At 34.6% G+C, this 21,421-nt stretch overlaps 1 protein-coding gene across 1 annotated transcript in view; it reads left to right on the top strand.

Annotated features, from left to right (window-relative positions):
* Positions 1–21,421, top strand: part of PTPRQ (protein tyrosine phosphatase receptor type Q) — a 213,784-nt gene that overhangs the window by 2,629 nt on the left and 189,734 nt on the right. The window contains exons 4-9 of the mRNA XM_036252356.1: positions 1,193–1,262; positions 5,077–5,276; positions 6,888–7,137; positions 8,870–8,998; positions 11,980–12,126; positions 17,809–17,981. Of these exons, the coding sequence (XP_036108249.1) occupies positions 1,193–1,262; positions 5,077–5,276; positions 6,888–7,137; positions 8,870–8,998; positions 11,980–12,126; positions 17,809–17,981 (969 nt within the window). The remainder of the gene's footprint in view (positions 1–1,192; positions 1,263–5,076; positions 5,277–6,887; positions 7,138–8,869; positions 8,999–11,979; positions 12,127–17,808; positions 17,982–21,421) is intronic.

Genomic DNA, 21,421 nt, shown 5'->3' with positions numbered 1-21,421 from the left:
TCCTCCTTTTCATCCCACACTTTATAAATCATTGTTGTGTTCATTATACTGTTTAAATAAATGTTAGCCATTGCAGAATTCCAAAAGGTATTTGGCATGTTACATTTGATATCTTCAAATGTAGGTATCAAATCTACATGATAATGGGAAAATCCTAAGTACATTACATGTGTTATTTCATTCAGTCCTCAGAACAATCCTATGACATACGTATATTATCATTCCCATTTTAAAGAAAAGGGAAAGGTGACTTAGAACAGTTAAGTTGATTGACCCAATCTACTTATCTGGGAATTGGTAGAGCTGCAGCTGAAACCAAGGTTGTCTGACTTTAGTTATGGCATTTGGAAGACCTTTAAAGTCTTGATCTCTTTTATGACACTCTCTCGCCTATTCTAATCCATTTGACTGGCTATCCAAGTCAAAAAGAACTTTTCCTTCTTTTAAATTCTAGAATCCTTAGTCTAAATGATAAATTAGACCTGCTTATTTTAAAAATTGTTTTTCTGAGTATTTATTTGCCTGATTAAATTGTAAACTCCAGAGCTGGATACCATAGCTAGGGCCTCGTATTTGTTACAGAAATAATGGTAGTGTCTTGCTTAGAGTGACTATAGTGGAAAGAGGCTGAGTTTTAAAAGTAAGCCCAACTTCAACTGAATTCTGGTTCTACTCCTTGTTCTTATGACTTTAGGCAAGTTACTTGACTAGTTTTCTCATCAAGAAAGTTTTGACAACAATACTTCATGTTTTGATTATGTGGCTGAGAAGAGATTTGTAAAACTGCTTGAAGATGTCCTGGTGCATAGCAGGTGCACCATAAATAGTAAATGTTATATTTACTACTAAATAGACTATAAAACTTGATTATTAAATTTTCATTATGAATATGAGAAATCTCCCTGGCCCGTTTGGCTCAGTGGTTGAGCGTCGGCCCACTAGGGGCACGTACCACCACCAAAAAAAAAAAAGAGAAATCTGTTGAATTAAACTATTCTGCAAATATATCCTTAGGGGAAATGAAATATGGACTAACTCCAAAGGTACTGTACATTTTGGGAGTGGTGTAGGAATTAGAGGAAAAGTGTCTTTATCATGTGCCAAATAATAGACAAGTCAAAGATTTATGATTTCAGAGTCTGTTTAATTAGACAACAAAAAGCTTGAACATAATTCTTTTGATCTCCCCTAGGTGGCTGCCGAAAACAGTGCTGGCGTTGGAGTGTTTAGTGACCCATTTCTCTTCCAAACTGCAGAAAGTGGTAATTTTCCTAAATCATTTATTCTAAATTAACTTAGTTATGAGTTTCTGTCACTTAAAATAAATAAGGATATAAAAAATCTGATACGAAAATGCATAAAATTTTTAATAGTATCATCATTTAGTTATTTTAGAGTCTTCTTACATAATTAATTCATTTATTAAAATATATATTGTTATTTCTGATTATAAATGCATTGTTATTGTAGGAAACTGAAAACACACACACACACACACAAATGTGCAATAAAAATTATTCATTGCCCTGTTTTACAAAAAATCCTGTTATCATTTTGGTGCATTTCTGGCTGGTCTTTCCCCTCTACCCCCTCATGAATATATTTCTATATAACTGTATATAATGGAAGTAGGCTTGTGCCATTTATGCACATTTACATCTGGCATTTTCCTGTGAATATTAAGTCATAAGCATTTATATGACATTACAATTTTGGAAATATGAATTTTAAGAGTTATCATATTATCCATAGCCTTAGTCATTACCAAACCAATTTAAAGGGACCTCCATTTCCAGTGGCAGAGAGGAAACATCTTGAAGTCGTCATTGACTCTCTCACAGTGTCAGCAAATCCCACCAGCACTATATCAAAATGTATCTTGACTATCACTGCTATTGCTAATCATTTTAATCTATTATCTTTTCTTGCCTGAACAACTGAAAGTCCCTTTACTGGTTGTCTTGTTTTCAATTTATCTGCTTACAGTTTATTCTCTTTACAAGAGCTATGTCATCTTTTGAAACATAAGCCAGACTATGTTTCTTCTCTCTTCCTAACGTGGGTTCCATACCATTCAGAGTAAGACCCTGGGTCCCTCCCATGGCCTCCGGGCTCTGGATGCTCCTTCTCTCCCAGGCTTCACCATTCTCCCTTCCTCCACCTGCGCCAGCCACACTGGTCTTTTTGAACTTGATATATTTCATACTTCTGCTCACTGACATAGTTTCTAGAGATAGTAACTCTCTTGGCAAATTAACTCTCGTGGCAAATTATGATCGAGAGAAACTAGAGAGACTCTAGGATCAGTGAAAGTAATCTTGGAATAGCTGTCTCAGTATTTCTCATATGTTGATTGTTTGGGGGCAAATTGCATTATTATATAATCCCTCTTGCTATATCTTTCTCTTTTTTTTGGTAATTCTGAAGAGGTACAAATGTAATATAAATATGAATTTAATTAGATCAGTGATCTTCAGTTTTTCTCTCAAATACCTCTTTTATTTATGCTACATAAAACCAACATTTAAGAAAAAATTTTGTGCATTTATTATTGTTTAATTAGAAGTAATTTCTTTCCCCATTAATAAAAATACTGTTAAGAAGAGTGTACAGGTTAACCAGTTATACTATACTGAGTTAATATTCCACCCATTAGCACAAAAGCTCAACTTTTTAACTTCCATGCAGCATTATTTCAGGTACACATAGAATTCATTTTGGCTTTACAATATTTAACATATCTCTTGCATCTTAATTTCCCACTTAGTAGATCCTTAAAGTGCAGGAAAATACTTCAAAAGTCTCTGTATTAACTTTATACAATTGTTTTCTGGCTTAACATGTCTTGTATAGTGTGCTCTTTGAAAAGTTGTAGATACTTTCACACAGATGGTATCTAGGCATGTCATTCATCTAGAAACATCCTCAAAGTGTTGGAAGATGCTTCTCTGACAGATGAAATGACTTTGTAAACAAAATTTTTTGATACTTCAGTATCAATTTTTTTTATTTAGATGAAGATGGATAAATTCACTCATAAAAATCAAGATAATGGGATTTTGATGCATAAAAGTCCAGAAGTAGAAACTACAATATTTAGAATAGGAAAAGGCCTGCCAAGTAAAAAAAATCCAGAACTAGTCTTCAGACACCATGAAATCACACACACACAAATATACGTTTTATTAAGATAAAATTTAAAGCAAGTTAATAAAAATATCCTCTTTCGTACTAAATGTTGTTTAAGTGATGAAATTATGTAATTGCTTTTAAAATCAATTTAATATTTTAGGTTTTCTTTTATTAGTATTCTGAAGTCATGCTTTGGAATTTAATAAAAACTTGGTTACCTTATAAAGTCAAATTTTTCTGCACTTGAGTTGCCTCCTATGACTGTTCTTAAGGCCCATTTGGGAATGTGTCAGCTTGTCTGACACATTTGTTAATTTGTTATATATAACAGAAGTACTTATAAATAAAATAAATATATGTATATATAGTCAGAAATACTTATAAAAATTTGTATAGTTTCCACAAATAAGAAATCTAAAGGGATGATTAAGATTCATGAAGGGAGTAAAATGGTGGTTACCATGAGGATTTGGGGGTGTGGGAATGAGACTGATGTTCAAGTACACACTTGCAATGGGCAGTAAATATGCCATAAGCATCTCATGCACAGTATAAAGAATATAGGCAACAATGTGGTGCAATAATTACATAATGTGATAGAGATGCTAACTATTGCTGATAGCAATCATAATACAGTGTATAAATATATCAAATTAACATTACATCTTAAATTTACACATTATTTATCAAATATATTTAATTTAAAAGAGATTCTAAGTTTTAATTCTTATAAATCCATAGCATCATATATTTAACAACCTTTCCTTTTGCATTATTATATTTTATCCATTAAAAGAAACGCAAATATTAAATCTTTAGTATCAGAAAATAATTGTATTGTCAATGTTTTCTTAAGATTTAATTAATTCCATTGATCAGTTTCCTTTAGAGACAAACATTTTCTGTCCATTATTTTATCCATTATTAATAATTAATCATTCCTCCAAATTTATTTCTTTGGTTTTCTGTTAAAACACAGCTGTCTTTAAGTTTCTCAGCTTCTACTGTTTGTCATATCATTCATATACAGCCCTCTCTTCCAAGACCAGGTTTTCTTATAACTTATATGGCTTTCTTTTGTAAATCATATTTTGACATGCTTCTCTACAAATTATTTCATTTGGTATCTTAAGACTAGGCACCTCTACCATTACTTACAATGTTTCATGCCAAACATCTTGTTTGGATTTCTTTCAATAGTGACTTGGCATGTTTTTTGAATATTCCAAAGGATCATGATTATTTACTCTACTTTGTCAGTTTTGCATAATGTGCCTTGAAATTAATGGGCATGATTTTCTTTCATTCTGTCCTTATGTTTGTCTCATCCCAATTAAAATAGCATGCAGATAGTTATTATTGCAGATTATGAATAATTGATAACAAACTGAATTCTTTGCAAGTTAATGAATTCTGATGCAAGTTAATTTTGAGGGTGTATGAAACTCAAAATGTAACAACCATGAACAGTTGGGTGGTATCCACTTTGTGTTAGGCACTACATATTTAGATATTTTCTAGAAATGTTTTTTGGTACAAATGGTTGGTTATTTGTTTCAGTTTGCCAATTCTTCATTAGCTAAAGAATTTATGTAATTCTAAAATATTTCAAGAAGAGATTTATGTTTCAATTTTTTTGGATGTTCACACACACAACTACCAATTGATGTTTTCAGACATATTTGAAATACTTTATCAATGAATGTGTTGATCAAATTTGTCTCTTAAACACAACTCTACGGGCCTAATTTCTAGTTATTTATTATAGGCAAAAGTTAATTAACTGTATTTCAAAACATCTTACCCAAGTAGATTCCCCCCCAAATGTATTGTATATTTAATTTCATATAACTCGTGAAATGTAATATCTCAAAATTATACAAATGGCATTCTAAGTTTTATAACATTATTTTTTCCTCCTTTTAATCCCTCTCACTTTCCCAGCTCCAGGAAAAGTGGTGAATCTCACGGTTGAAGCCTTTAACTACTCAGCAGTAAACCTGATTTGGTATTTACCTCGACAACCAAATGGCAAAATTACCAGTTTCAAGATTAGTGTCAAACATGCCAGAAGTGGGTTAGTGGTAAAAGACGTCTCAATCAGAGTAGAGGACATTTTGACTGGGAAATTGCCAGAATGTAATGTAAGTATCATACAGCACATTTTTTAATTTTTTAAAATTCTCACCTGGGGATATTTTTTTACTAATTTCAGACAGCGAGGGAGAGAGAGACATCAATGTGAGAGAGACACTTCAATTGGTTGCCTCCTACACCACCCTGCCCAGGGCTGGGGATGAACCACAACTAAGATACATGCCCTTGACTGGAATCCAACTGCAGACTCTTTGGTCTGTGGGCCGATGCTCTAAACCACTGAGCCAAACTGGCCAGGACTCATAAAACCCTTTTTATGTCTCAAGAATTTTAAGTCAAGTTTTATCCTAAAGTTTCTGGCCAACGTATATTTTGCCAAAGCACAGCTATTTGATTACGTACAGGATTAGGTTATAGTATCACGTTACATACAACTGGCTATCTTCAAGGTAGAATAGGAGAAGGGTTTGAGAATTCAAGAGTAAGATATCAGAATCGCTTAGGAGCTTGGGAGCGACTTCGTGACAGCAGTAGCATTTGTGATGGCCTTGGAGTCAGTATAGGTGGAGATTGTTTGAGGGGCATATTTAGGGTGAAGGGCACTTTAGAAAGCTCTGAAGAGAAATGTGTAGGATAGCACTAGAAAAAAGATGTGACAGGAAGAGAGGGAAGGGGAATCCACGAGGTTAAGTTTGTGGGAGTAGTTTTTTGTTGTACATGTCTTTGGTGAAGAATTTGTTATTGCTCCAGTTACTGATGGAAAAGCCCTGGAACTACTGAAACAATGCTCATTCAAAGATAATTGTGTTGATCTTTTGGATAATATTGATGGAGAAGCAGTCAAACAAAATTTTGCTTGTTATAAATACTTGAAGTACAAGTTTCAAAATCTTCTTTTTAGAATTGGAATATATTTCTAATACACACACACACACACACACACACACATGCACATACACAACATGAGCTTTATCTTTTGAGTACTTATGAGAAAACAGTGATAGTAAGAGTAAGAAAGCGACCTGTGCTTGAAATTTCACAAACAGGGATATATGTCATCTCCTTGGCTCTTGCAATTTTAACATTAATTTAAAAAGCTTTACTAATGATTTTGCTGTAGTTTTACCTTTATTCTAAGCCACTTTAAGTCCTATTAATAAAAAAGATTAAGGTGCCCTGGCCAGTTTGGCTCAGCGGTTAGAGTGTCCGCCTGCAGTCCGGAGAGGCCCAGGTTCGGTTCCCGCTAAGGGCATGTACCTCCGTTGCAGTTTGTCCCCGGCCCTGGTTGGTCGTGCGGGTGGCAGCCACTCGATGTGTCCCTATGACATCGATGTTTCCCTCTCTCTCTCTTCCTCTCTCTCCCTCCCACTCTGTCTGTACAAAAAATGGAAAAATGTCCTCAGATGAGGATTAAAAAAAAAAGATTAAGGTATAAAGAATGCAATGTATATATATTACTCTAAAACTGTAGACATAAATGGGTATAATTCTAGAAATTTTTCCCATGACTTGACTGGGTTAATTTGTTAAAATCTTAACCAATCATACACATATCACAAAGTCAAGAATAATATTTATAGTACAAAGGAAAAAGAAATAGTCTTCTTATATCTCTGAAGAGATAACACTTTTTTATTGATATTTATTTTATTCACTAGGAGAATAATGAATCTTTTTTATGGAGTACAACCAGCCCTTCTCCAACCCTTAGTAGAGGTACACCTCCATCGCGGACCACATACTCATCGAGCATGTTGGCACGGAGTAAGATAAGCTCCGTGTGGAAAGAGCCTATCAGCTTTGTAGTGACACACTTGAGACCTTATACGACGTATCTGTTTGAAGTTTCTGCTGTTACAACAGAAGCAGGTTATATTGATAGTACAATTGTTAGAACACCAGAATCAGGTATGGTTTCTTTGTGTATGTGTGTGTGTGTGGGGGGGAGGGGCAGGGAGAGTTACATTACTTATAGAATGGTCTTTATTTTTTGGATACAGATCTTTTTGTTAACAGAGGGAAGGGGGTGAGGGGGTTGGAAAGGCATAAACCAAATAATTTATATACATATATGCACAACCAATGGACACAGACAATGGTGTGGGAAAAGTAGGAGCAGGGGTGGGGGTAGGGAGCTGGGAGAAAGGAGGTCAATGGGGAAAAAGGGGGGACATCTGTAATACTTTCACAATAAAAAAATATTTATTCCCTTTCAATAATTTCCCCCCTAATAACAGATAATAGGCATCTTCACTTCTCGTTCATAACATAAGCATGTAAAAGGAGGAAGATTTGAAAGAAAAGATTCTTGAGCTAATGGCTGTGATTCTAAGATCAGCTTTTATTATTCTGTGATCTCAGCCATTACTCATACTCATGTATTCCTTTCTACATCTTCTGTAATCATCTATACCCTGCTCTCACTGATACTGGTGTCGCCAAATGTAAGGATAAGGCCTGCAGTAGCAGAAATATCATGTGATTAACATTCAGTATTAGACAAAAGCAGTAGTTAACCAATATACATACTGGTATCCTCTGCCCTGCAGTTTCCTCGTGGGAAAAATGGAGACGGTGATGTATGTTCCTTATGGCAGTGGCATTAGGATTCCATCAGTATAATTCCTTATTATTACTACTAAATTCAAAAAGTACATACTATTTCTAGATATAGGAATATATATTTCATTGTGATATTCTGGATATATATGTAAATTTATGTAGGTACTGACATAATTCCGTGCTAAATATATAGTATCAGACATTTGGTTGTGATTGGTAATATTCCAGGTTACTGGAAATTATTGCTGGTAAGGTAACTAAAGCATAATGTTATTTTTTCTGGTGACATAGCTATTAACTTTTATCATTTCATTGCATGTAAGTTTTAAATTTTCTCTAGATTTCACTAACCATCTTTGAATCATAGCATTTTCTTCTCCCATACTCCTTACTTCTTCTTATACAATAAAAAAAAACCTTTCATGAGTGTCACACAAAATGAGATTTAGTAGATAAGAAATTTGATTTGAAAAAAATATTTGAAATGTTTCATGTCCATGAAAAGAAAGGGTAAAATGTAGAAACACATCTATGAAAAATAGACTATTTTAAATTGTCATTATTTTTATATGTTACCAATGTTAAATTAGAATATTCTAACTATGGGTTATAAATTTCCTCTCAGAACCAAGTACAAATACTGATACAAAAACTAAAGATCAATGCAATAGATTCTGAAGGCTGAGGTATTTCCTTGATGCTTCTACTTGTGGGTACCAGGGGCTGAGTGTTGATCAAGCTAGATACCCCAGCCTGTTGAATGCAATATATGTACATATAAATGTTTCAGGACAATATAACTCTACACTGAACTATAAAGAAATGAAATTTATATATGGTATTCAAGAAAACTAGTGATTGTTGCAAATAAGTTCACCTTATGATTGAGCATGTCTTATTCAAATTGAACTTACTCTACTTTTCTTTGTCTTAAGTTAAGAAAATGATTTGCTGTTGTCGTGTTGTTTTATTTTGCTTCTGACTTTATGTTTTATTATGCATATTTGAGAAGGTAATTTTTAATTTTAAATATATATCTGTTCTGTTATTTATTCATTTTCCCCTGTGATTATTTCAGTGCCTGAAGGACCACCACAAAACTGTGTAACAGGCAACATTACAGGGAAGTCCTTTTCAATTTCATGTGACCCACCAACAATAGTAACAGGGAAATTTAGTTATAGAGTTGAATTATATGGACCATTAGGTAAGTCTTCACTGGTTTTGTGTTTACTTTTTAGAATAAGAATTATATAAAATATGTTGCTGTTATCAAATTTTTTAAAAATATCAAACTTCTTTAAAAAAAAAGAAGACCCTATAATTGAAGCAAATAGTTGAAAAGTAATAAGGAAGGTGAGGCTCTTTGAATGTTTTACTTAAAACCATAAATAAATATAAAGATGGCAAAATACTGTCCGTGTTCCATATTTGATGAGGAAGAGCTGAAAGACCTAGAGATAACCTCTCAAGAAGAGAAGTGTTGGAGGAGATACATGTCTTCAAATACTTGAACAAGAGGCACTTGACTTATTCTGATTACAAATATGTTTATGAAGAACAATAGATTTAGGTGACACTAAATCAGATTTCTGCTTAGAATAAGGAAATCATTTCTAATAATTAGAACTCTCTGAAAATATACGGGCCACTTTCTGAGGTGTCAAGGTCTCCATCTTTGTGAACAAGGAGAACTTGGGCATCCACCTGTCAGAGATATTTTTAGGAGTTCAAATTCTATGTTCTTGATAGTTAATTAAGTAAAATCTAAAAAAAACTGTTTCATAGTCAGAGATCTCATGGTTCTACAAAAGGAGTTAAATTCAAATAATAATGAAGTAACATAAATTCACATATTATCATTTATTTGAAGAATGAAAAAATAAGAGTCCTTCATTTTGAAACTTATTCATTTGGAAACTTTCATGAATCTCATGAATCATATGAGTAACCTTTATTTTTCATCTCTAAATACCTATGATCCTAAAATTCTGTAATATTTGTAGTTAAAAAAAAAAAAAGGTAGTCTTTCTTCTCCCCCCAACCCTCGCTCCCTCCTCCAAACACAGAGACAAACACAATACACAGACACACCTTTCCTATCTGGTATTATTTTGCAAAACATTGACAAGGCACCCTTTCATCTGTAAGGCTGATAACACATGTAAGATGCATTAAGTAACTATTGTATTTAAGAACATGGAAACCCCCAATGGCCTTAACAAGAGCGGTTATGATGAAGTATGGGGTAAATGCCTGATGGGGTGGACTTAAGAGGGAGGGGGAGAAGAGCGTTACAGCAGTGGGTACCAGACAACTCTTGGGTTTTGCTGCAAAGTGAAACAATGACAGAAAGCAGAGAAGGGACAGAGGTAAGCAGTGTTAGCAGCTCTCTTTTCAGAAGGAGCAAACGATGCTTGCTTGTTGGCTGATGTGAATGAAGAAAGGTAAGAATTACTGGAAAGTTATCTGTGTAGGCAGAAGTTGAGATCTTTTGCATAAATATAGGGATTGTTTGGAGATAAAAATACAGATGGTTTGTCCATAGTGACAGATTGTAAGGCAGAATATTTGGGACAGAGGCTGGTAAATAGGTAATTGTGTTGATGGGAGTGAGGCAGATCTTTTCTGTATGATTTAATTCTTTTTAATGGAATGAGAAGCGAGGCTATCAACTGGGTGTGATGATGGAGCAGAAAGACTTCTGAAGTCTCAGGAAGGAGTACAAAGTATAAAATAATTGTCTAGAAGAACAGAGGGTGATTGGACTCTGGAAAATGGACTAAGGTGCCAAGCACCAGTACGGGCTCATTGGAAATGTGGTAATGAATGAAGTGATATCAGTCAGAATGGCTTTGTGTTTTTCTCCAGCTCCCTTCAACAAGAGAAGGGCAAGAGAATCACAGGCTTATGTAAGGTAGTGATTGTCATTGTAATTGACAATGACATAGAGGAAATCAAGTGGGGAGGGACCAAACAAAATTAAATAGAAGAGGTGGTAATATCAGTGGATTGGAGGTCCCAGTGGACTCAAAGAATGGTCGGTTCAGGGTTCTAGAGTAAGTAAACAGGAGATAAGTCAGGATGGTCAGAGTGTTGAATGAAATTGAGATTATGGGGGATTTGCAATTATTGGTAACAGTGATAACCAAGTTATGACCGTGGGAGAGTGATTGAGATAGAGTAGAGGACTAGATTATTTAAAAGGAGCTCAAAGTGGTTTAAGGGTAATCTCTAGGTATATGAAATCACCACAAATTAAGATGGTAGCATTGAAGAAAGTGACATTGAAGTAGTAGCTATTCCATCCAGAATGAGGGTGAGTGACTCTAGGGTTAAAAGATCATTACAACAGTGAGGGCCAGTGGATGCCATTATGACATGAGATTTAAAACTGTGGGCCTTATGAGGAGGAAGGCAGAATGGTCTACGACAGGGTGATGAGGAGCAAGGAGAAGACGTACCACACCTGAAGGCCTCGTCACTGAGGGCGAGGGGGAAAACAGACTGCCCCCCTTGGGATGGCTGAGGGGAGCAGAAGTGGCAGACCTCTTAGGGGACAGTCAGGTTTCAGCTAGAGCAAGAAGGTGAAAGAACTATTCAATGGTTGAGGATTTAAGGAATTTTGATGCTGGGCTCTTTCAGGAAATTTTCTCAGAAGCTAAATTAGACATGTTTTCTAAATAAAATTTTCTGTAGATGAAAATGAGAATATTTAGCCTATTAATTGTCTAGATTTGAATATAAACTACTGTCACTGTTTCCATACTAGTAAAATCAAATGTAATTTCTTTTAGCGGGAAACGAACCCGGGTTTCTCTGGTCCGCGGGCCGACACTCTAACCGCCGAGTTAAACCGGCTAGAGTTAATGTAATTTCTTTTAAAATGTCAGAAAATAATGTGGCAATTGAACAAGCCTTTATAATTTAATAAATGTCATTTTAAACACTGGATGATTTTCATGTTAAATCTGTTATTTTAATTAAATTGATATCAATGCATGATTAAGCTAAATGCTTAAAATATGTTTACTTTTAAATGAAAGAAATTCAAATGAAAAAAATATATTGTATTAGTAAACAGTACACAGAGTAGCATTTTAATTCTGTCCTTGGCTCTAGACCTAAATGTGAGAATGATTATATGCTTGATGAGAAAATAACCCAGAGTTATCTTTTGCTCTGCAGGTCGGATTTTGGATAACAGCACAAAAGACCTTAGGTTTGCGTTCACCAACCTAACACCATTCACAGTGTATGATGTGTATGTTGCAGCCGAAACCAGCGCAGGGATTGGACCCAAATCGAATATTTCAGTATCTACTCCCCCAGAAGGTAAGAACGTCTCCTTTAGTGTGTTAATGAGATGTTTTTGCCCTGCTTGTGAATTTTATTGCATTGATTCAACATGATATGAGAAGCTATTGCATATATATACTTAATTCATGTTATTTCCTTATCAGTTGACTACCTAGTACATTTGAACATATGTTCCTCAGAACACTAAACTCAAAGCATGTTTCAAACAAAGCGGACCAAAGATCAAGCAAGGTTAGGGAACACGACCCGCAGTAACAAACCTGCTAGAGGTTCACAATGTGTATTGGCAAAACCTCAAGAAATCTTTAAATAAACAAACACATTTAACAGTGTTTAACTCACATTATTTGATGTAGAATATATAATTTTTCACAGACTAATAATGTTCAGAGGAACCTATCTCTAATGCCTATAACAAAATACGTTTATAACAAAAGGGTATTTTAAGCAAATAAGGAATCCTAGAGAGTACATCATACAAATTTACAACCATATACTAAAATTATTAAAACAATATTTCTCCTAAAAAACCATTTTTATTTGTAAACACAGTTTTAGGTGAACTATAGTGTTTAAAAAATGTTACCACACTATTTTATAGCATAATTTTTTGGTCTACACCAAACTTGCTAAATGTCTTCATTTCTATTTAGGGGCTGTAATTACTGAAAAGAATACAATACTTTTTTCACAGTCACATCAACATTTGAAAAATCTTACAGATTTTATCTATGTGATGGCTAACATACAGTAGTTTATAAATTAAATACATGTGTGAACACACACACACGCACACACACGATTGGGCTTGCATTCATCAGATATATCCATGCAAGTGTTTGACCATTAGAGGGCAGCAACTATTAGGGAATTTTGTACTTTTCTCCTTCAAAAAGCAGTAAACCTTGACAATATTTTGTTTAAAGAACATATAAAATATGTTTTAGGTTAAGCTCACATGAAAATGCTAATGTGTATATAGTTTCAATACACCAATTAAGAAAGAGATGCCTACGCATAAGCAATATGTTCTCTTTTATTTTTCTATTAAAAATTTTCCTTTGTGTTTCTCTCAGGAGAGTCTTGACTTTATATGTCTTCTCCACTAGAGCTTAATTTTTCCCAGTCTCCCCCTGAAAACTGCTCTTAAGCATTTCCAAGTAGGCTGTCAAGCACAGCAGAGCGACCTGGCCCTCGTCAGACAAGAGTGCTTGACTTTGGGCACAATAAATAGCATTTTCTCAACATCCTAATTGACCAGCAGATTTCGGTTTTTATGTCATGCAATGAAATAAATTCAAAACTTTTGTCTTCTTTCAAGTCAAGCCAATTTTGGTGCTTCTAACCTGAACGACAATTTAAGATTATTGTTTTATTTTCATTGTTCTTGGCCTACAGTCTTTGACAAAAATAGAGACATAGATAAAACATTGCCCCATACAATGCCATGTTGTTTATTCTGAATATCATTTAAACATTCATTTCCCTTTCTTTATATCTGCATTCGTATTCACGAAATAATAAGTATAATTTTAAGGACATTGTTCAATATACTTCACACGGATTATTTTTCACACCTAATTATTTTAAATAATTGCCCTGTATAATAAGCAGTTTACCCTGAGTTTTATCTTACTATCTTCTTGAGCTTCTCACCATATAGACCATGTCCAGTTGGCTCTCAGGAGGGTCCATGGGCAACAGGTGGACTCCAAGAAGGGCAGGAATGACATGGTTCTTACCCCTGCATACCCGCCTTTCTGCACGGAGTTCTCAGGGGATAGTTCAACCCGAGGAAGGGCTTCACTGGAAATCTCTGTCAAGGGCAGTGAAGGTAGCTTTCTACTCCTGACAACACTAATGAATTCTGGTCCCACTAATTAAACTTTGCAATATAGGAATCTTTAAGCTATATGAGAATACTCTAATAACTCATAAGGACTATGTTCTTTCAGTTAAAATTGATATTTTTATTTTAGATGAATCTTATCCACTTATTAATACAATAGAGAATGGATTTAAAAATTACTCAGTTTATTTTCTTCTCCATATTTAAAAGTATATTATAGTATATTTAAAAATTCATCAAGACAAACTTTTTAAAAAATTGGTCTTAGAGAGGGAGCAGGAAGTGGGGGAGAGAGAGAGAGAGAGAAATATTAATGTGAAAGAAATACAATAATTGTTTGCTTCCCACAAGCTCCCTAACTGAGGATTGAACCTGGGGATCCAACCGCGACCTAGGTACGTGCCCTGACCAAGAATCGAGCCCACAACCTTCCTGTGCCCTGGACAACGTTCCAACCAACTGAGCCACACCATCCAGAGCAGGACATACTTTTAAATTAATGTCTTATAAAACAACTGGGGTTCTAACAAATATCTAGATATTCATAGAAATGGTTGAATTTTGACCTATTATAGAAAACAGTATTTACTATTACATTAGAATGGGGCTGATTTCTTTAACACTGAGAATGTTATGCTCCATAGTCTACTTTGATTATCAAAGAAAAATCAACATTGTGTTTTATAAAAGTTCTATGTATTTCAAAAGATTCCTACATTTGCTTAATATAAAATGTCATCGAGTTACCTATTCTAAAATGAGACAGTGCTGCTGAATATAATATAGGAGACAGTATTTTCTTGTTATTTGTATGGAATTTAAAAATCTAAGTAAATTTTGCTGCTTCAGTATCACCCAATAACCTCTGTCACTAGTCACATATCTTGGAAGGAATTTAACATCATTTCTTAAAAGCAAAGTATCAAAAACCATGTTTACTTCCCCAGATATAGGTTCAAGAAGGGAAGCCTTGTGTCTCCTGTGACTTCAACTTGCTACTTTCTGCAAATGGTAGTACAGTCGTTAGTAAGGAAATCACTGAGAGACTGTCAACTTTTATTTTTCAATATATATTTTTTTCAAAATGCACTTCTAATGGAAATTTAATTTGCTCCATAATGGTAAAAATGAGTCTAATGTATTTCTATCCCGCCATCTGTCTCCATTTTTGTTTTTCTAATAGTGTTTCATTTGAAAACTTAAAATCATTTGGAACTTTTTTTCTTTTTTCTTTTTTAACCAACCATATATCTACTTTGTTTCTCATTGATTAGTAAGATTTATAAATGTGTTGACTTGAGAATGAGTTTTAGGTAATCTCTGTAGACAACACCTTCAGAATTGATGCTGAACTAGAATAATTGCCTTGTGTGTTTGATTTTCTTCAGTTAATTTGGTATCAATATTAAAGTAGTTTGATCTAATCCACACTTCTCTGGTTTTCTGATAAGAATTTGTGTTGTCGCAGATCAAATATCTTTCTAAAGGCAAGATACAAGGCTGTCTGCTTCCTTTTCTTTATCCCCTAAGCTTTCTTTTCCTTTATAAGAAAAAGAGAAGGAGATAGGTATACGGGCAATCTTATACAAGTTTGGGGGACATTTTTAAGGTAATATAGAACCATTTAACTTTTTACTTGAATCATAATTTTAGGCATTAGTATCATGGGACAATACTTACTAAGTTCTATCAAAATCATTTTATAAATTAGAAGATAAATAAACTACTACTATTCTTAAGCTTGGCTAATTAAGAAACAGTGAAATCTGTGTATTTTTAATGTAGTGGGAAGCTTGAGGTATCCCACTACATTAATGTGCTACATCACTTATTTTCTAGGAGGCAGAGTTGAGGTGACTAATTAATCTGATCAATGTAGTCATTAAATAGCGTCTTGAGATTCTACATGAGTTCAAATGAATAGAAAAATGACCTATCTCGTCTATAAATATGTTATGCAATACTGGCTCAGGCTTTGTCTACATAGCGACTGCGAAACACAATGTGAAGGAAAGGTGGAACGGGGGCGCGGTTAATCCCATGGGCGAGTTGTCTTCACACTGTACAGCCAATTGGAAAGTTTCTCCACTCTTTAACAACATGTATTGGTAAATATGATAATAGAAACATGTGCTCTGGGGACAATATATGCTAATAAAATAAAACTTGTACAAGAGGTGACCTGTGCAAAATGTTTTATCTATCTCACTTCCTCTGCCTTCAGGTGCCTAGAACAGGGCCCTGTGATGAGTGCTCCTTTGATGAATGAATGAATCAATCAATCAATCAATGTGGGGCCCCAGCCTAGAGCTCTTCCTCCGTCCTTCAAAGGACAGCTTGTTCTTCATATTGGAACTCAATCATACAAGTTATCCTTCTATATAGAGATACGCCAAAGTGCTTTTAGAAAAGGAGACTCAAAGAGTTAGCAAATTACAGTGTATAGCCATGTTGTAATTATCTCTTGGTTTTGAGAACAGATTTTACTCACGCTGGACACTTGAATCTTGACTGCATTAGTCAAATAATGTGCTCTTCAGCCAGAATGACTCATTTATCCATCAAGTCATTAACTATTCAAAAATGTTTAGAAATATGTATATTATTACAATAGCTAGATGGCTTTTTAAATGGTTATGTCATAGAGACAAAAACAAAAAACAAAAACAACTCTTAATCTATTGGATGAGTCCTCCATATAGTTTACCACATAGTTAATTTAAGCATAATTATGTTCACCAATTATAAATACTATTTATAAGAGTTGTGACATTAATTTTCAATTCCTTTATGTTATCTTAAAAGGGAATAGGGTCATTTTCCATTTATATTATACCCTCGCCCCGAGGTGTCTCTCTTCTAAGTAAAATTTGCTAAACCTTTACTAATGTGAAATACATCAGTTTAGGAAATTGAATTTCATGTGTGTTACCACATCCTGATTATAAAGAACAATATTTTATGTCATATTTTTTCTTTCTTGAACCAACATTTTGTAAGTTCTCTTAAATCATTTGTTCCTTACAGGAACCTTGCATAGTAATAGAAATAATATAATTATACCCATTTTATAAATAAGAAAACTGAGGATGGAGAGATGAATTGGCTATTTACAGTCACATATTCAGCTGTAAACAAAAATAAGTGGCCCAGGCCCATGGCAGGTTTATCTTTCATCTATTACTCCTTTGGCACTGGGGGGTTTCCTAGATGTCACTTTTGGTAACTTTATATCCAGAATTTGTTTAAGTATTTGGTGCTTTGTCTTAAACCAATTGTTAGTTTGTTCCTGTTTTTCTTTACTGCAAAGTGTAAGGTTGCCTGAAATTTGAGATTTATGTACTTTATTTGTAAAATCAGCAGATAAAAATCAATCGACTCTTCAATCTCATGTAATAAATTAAAAGATAGCCTAATAGAATTTACCAACTACATTTCACTGGATTCCAAGTCTTCTAGATATTGTTTTTTGATATGTTGTTATAATTCTTATAGAGCCTTCAAGGTTTCTACTGTGCATTAATCATCTAGAAACAGCTTCTTCTGGGAAGTTATTTTTTTAATGAAATGTTTCAAACCAATGTGATGACATTTTGATTTGGGGAAATTATCCCACAATCTTCTATTTTTCATTTTCATTTTTGAGAACAATGTGTAGAAATGTATCCAAGTACCCATGTATTTAAAGAGTTTTGTATATATTAATTATTAATAAATTAGTAAATTGTTTTTGTCTGTGTTCTAGAAGAATTTCTTACAGATCTTAAGTCATGAGTTAAGAATTTGGAAAATTTTTTAAAATTTGAAAATGTACTTAAAAAATTTCCCCTCCTTGTTTTTATGTTTAGTTCCAAGTGCAGTGTTTGACTTACAGCTTGCAGAAGTGGAAGCCACACAGATAAGAATTACCTGGAAGAAACCGCGGCAACCGAATGGAATCATTAACCAATACCGAGTGAAAGTGCTGGATTCAGAGACAGGAGTAATTTTGGAAAATACTTTGCTCACGGGAAAAGATGAGGTATTGCACTTTTATTTTACATTTTGGTGAGGCCTTTCTATTTGGTTCTGGCACGGATAACGTGGAAGGTTTTCAGCACTCAAACAAAATACTCGACAAGCTTTACAGTAGAATGTGAAGTAAATTTGGGCAGGGTTGAGAATATCAACACTGGGATCATATTTCATTTCAGGACATCTATTATTAGTTAAATGCTATTATTCTTTGTCAGCATAAGCAAAATGTTAATTGAGCTATTAAGCAAGCAAAGAGTCCTTCCATATGTGAATGTTTTTATGGTACTTCAGTTAATGAATTGTTTGGAAACTCCTATTATGATTTAAATAATCCTACTAAGGTTGTTGCCATTGTAACTGTTGCCAATAGACAGTACAGTAATTTTAGTAGCCATTGTTGACAAATGATTATATCTGTGTAGTCTTAGGAAGGTAAATTTCTCAGAGCTGCCTTATTTTAAAAAAGACATTCTATTAAAGAAGTGAAATAACTAACTAAATAAAATCATTTTTTTCTAGATATAAACTAAGAGGACAATGCTTTTGCTTCTGGTCCCACTGGAAGTCTTATTTTTCCCTTTGTTAGGAAGCCCAGCAGCCTGGATTTCCCTTCACTGTTTATATTCACCTCACCCAGCCAGCTCTTCACCTGTGAGGGTTACTGAGCCTCCAGACTTGTCAAATCCAAATTTTAAAAAAAAAGAAATCTATGGGGGTGAAATTGGTTTGCAACACCATACAGGTTTCAAGTGTACAACTCAGTAAAACACCTTCTGCACATTGCCTCCGGGGCACACCAAGAATACACGTACTTAGGACCAGTGAGTTCAGCTCGAGCACTAGCTTGGAGGTACTGCTCGATGGTTCTTCTGCAGCTGGCTTCCACTGTTTTGGTTCAAAATCACTGCTTCTTCTAGTTGTGTTACTTCCCCCACATATGTTATTGACTCTATTTCCAGTCCCAGCCTTCCTCTGTTCTGGCATCTAGTTGAAAGTTGAATCTACTAGGCGCTCAATGCACTCTGGCCACCCAGGACTTACTACTCCAAGTCGTTACATTTTAACCCTGTATTGATTCCTTTTCGTCTGTGAAAAGATGTTGAGTTATGCTTTCTCTGATACACAGGTAAAGGGCAAAAGCTCCCCCCTTTACCCCTGCTGAGAAGATCTTAAATTAGATACATAGCTTTTTTGGGTCTTGGGTGACAGGTCTCCCACACTTGTTTTTCTCTTGAAGAGAAGAGGTTCTACAGAGGCTTCTTTGCCATTTTACTTCTGTCTGCATGATCTGCAAGCCTGTGACACTGGAGAGAGAACATGAGCTTTGGAACCATATAAATCTGGGCTTGGTCACTTACTGGGCTGCGTAGCAGAGAGGTTAAGAGCATTCACCTACGAGACAGAATACTTGGGTTTAAACCTTGGTTTTGCTTTTACTGATGATTTAACTTTGGGAAAGTTGGCCTGGCATCTTTGAACTTCAGTTTCCTCTTCTTTGAGATAGGGATTATGAGTCCCTAAAACAAAAGGTTGATAATAAGGATTTCACAGATGAATGTATGTAAAGAACTTAGAACTGACATGTAGTAAGTGCTTTGCTAAATAATTGTGACCTATTGTGATTATTTTTCATTTTTAGCAAAGATTTTTCTTTAAACATTTTTTAAAAAGTTTTAAATTTCAGTTAACATACGATATTACATTGTTTTCAGGTACACAGCACAGTGATTAGACGTTTATATAACTTATGAAGTGATCACTCCAATAAGTCTAGCCCATCTGACACACCATAATGGTTATTACAAAATTATTGACTTTATTCTCTATGCTGTACGTTACAGCCCTGTGACTGTTTTTATAACTGGCCATTTCTGTTGTGATTATTAATCATGGCATTGGACCATTCACCTTGGTTGGCATTCAATGTTAGTTTCCTTATCCTCTCTTGATACAAGGAGACATTATACTTCTCTTTATTTTTGTGATGGTCTCTTTCTTCATTTGATCAGGCCTATTATTGGTATTTGGGCTTACCTTGAGGGTGGTTGATATGGGGAGACAGGTATGGCTGAGGCTCTAAATTCAAATGGACCAGGACCTTAACCCTGGTTCTGTACTAGTCTAGGTCTATGAACTTGGACATATCAACTTTTGGAGACTTGGTGCCCTCATTTTTAAAATGGGGCTTATAAACTCACATCATAGAGTGAGGAATACATGAGATGACAGGTAATACTTCTGGCTTAGTATATTAATTGTTATCCCTTTTCTTGACCTTGGTACCTATCTTAGGATAAGGACTCTTTTCTTCCATTCACTCTTTTTAAAAAATATATTTTTAATTTTCCATTTACAGTTGATGTACATATTATATTAGTTTCAGGTATATGACCCAGTGATTACACATTTATATAACTTACAAAGTGATCATCCTGATAAATCTAGTACCCATCTGACATCATACATAGTTATTACAATATTATTGACTATATTCCCTATGCTATACTTTACCTCCCCATGACTATTCTGTTACCACCAATTTGTACTTCTTAATCCCTCACCTTTTTCACCTATTCCCCTAACCACCTCCATCTGGCAACCATCAAAATGTTCTTTGTATCTTTGAGTCTGTTTCTGGTCTGCTTGTTCATTTATTTTGTTCTTTAGATTCCACATATAGGTGAAATGATACAGTATTTGTCTACCTCTGTCTGACCTGTTTCACTCAGCACAATACTGTCTACATCCATCTGTGTTGTTTCAGATGGCAAGACTTCATTCTTTTGTATGACTGAGTCATATTCCACTGTATATATGCACCACTTCTTTGTCCATTCATCTGTTGATTGACACTTAAACTACTTTTATTTCTTGGTTATTGTAAATAATGCTGCGATGAATGTATGGGTACCTATGTTGTTTTGATTTAGTGTTTTGGGTTTCTTCAGATATATACCCAACAGCAAATTGCTGGTCCTTCTTTGTCTCTTGTTTTAAAGTCTGTTTTGTCTAATATAAGTATTGCTACCCAAGCGTTTTTATTTTTGCACTTTCATTTTTATGAAATATCTTTTTCTATCTCTTTACTTGCAGCTTGAAGTGAGTCTCTTGCCAGCAGCATATGTAAGAGTCTTGTTTTGTTATCCATTCAGCCACCCTGTGTTCACTCTTAAACTTCTCAAAAAGTAATGGCTTCACACCTCATCTCGAGAATTCTTTAAATCCTTAAAATCTTGTTAGAAGTCACCAGTGTTCTCCTACGTGTCAAATGATGGTTACAGATTTCTAACAGTCTTCATCTTTCTGTCTGCTCCAAATCCATCCCTCTGGCCCCCTAGTCTTAGCTTTTGACATAACTATTTTCTCCCTAATACTTCTTCCACTTTATATACTGTGACTTGGCAAAATTTTGCCCTTGTGCAGTGAACAATGAAGAAATAGAAA

The sequence above is a fragment of the Molossus molossus genome, unplaced genomic scaffold (assembly GCF_014108415.1).
Source record: "Molossus molossus isolate mMolMol1 unplaced genomic scaffold, mMolMol1.p scaffold_m16_p_10, whole genome shotgun sequence".
Taxonomy (NCBI): Eukaryota; Metazoa; Chordata; class Mammalia; order Chiroptera; family Molossidae; genus Molossus; species Molossus molossus.
The sequence above is the reverse complement of the archived record's forward strand: the minus strand, read 5'-3'. Positions and strand labels throughout refer to the sequence as shown.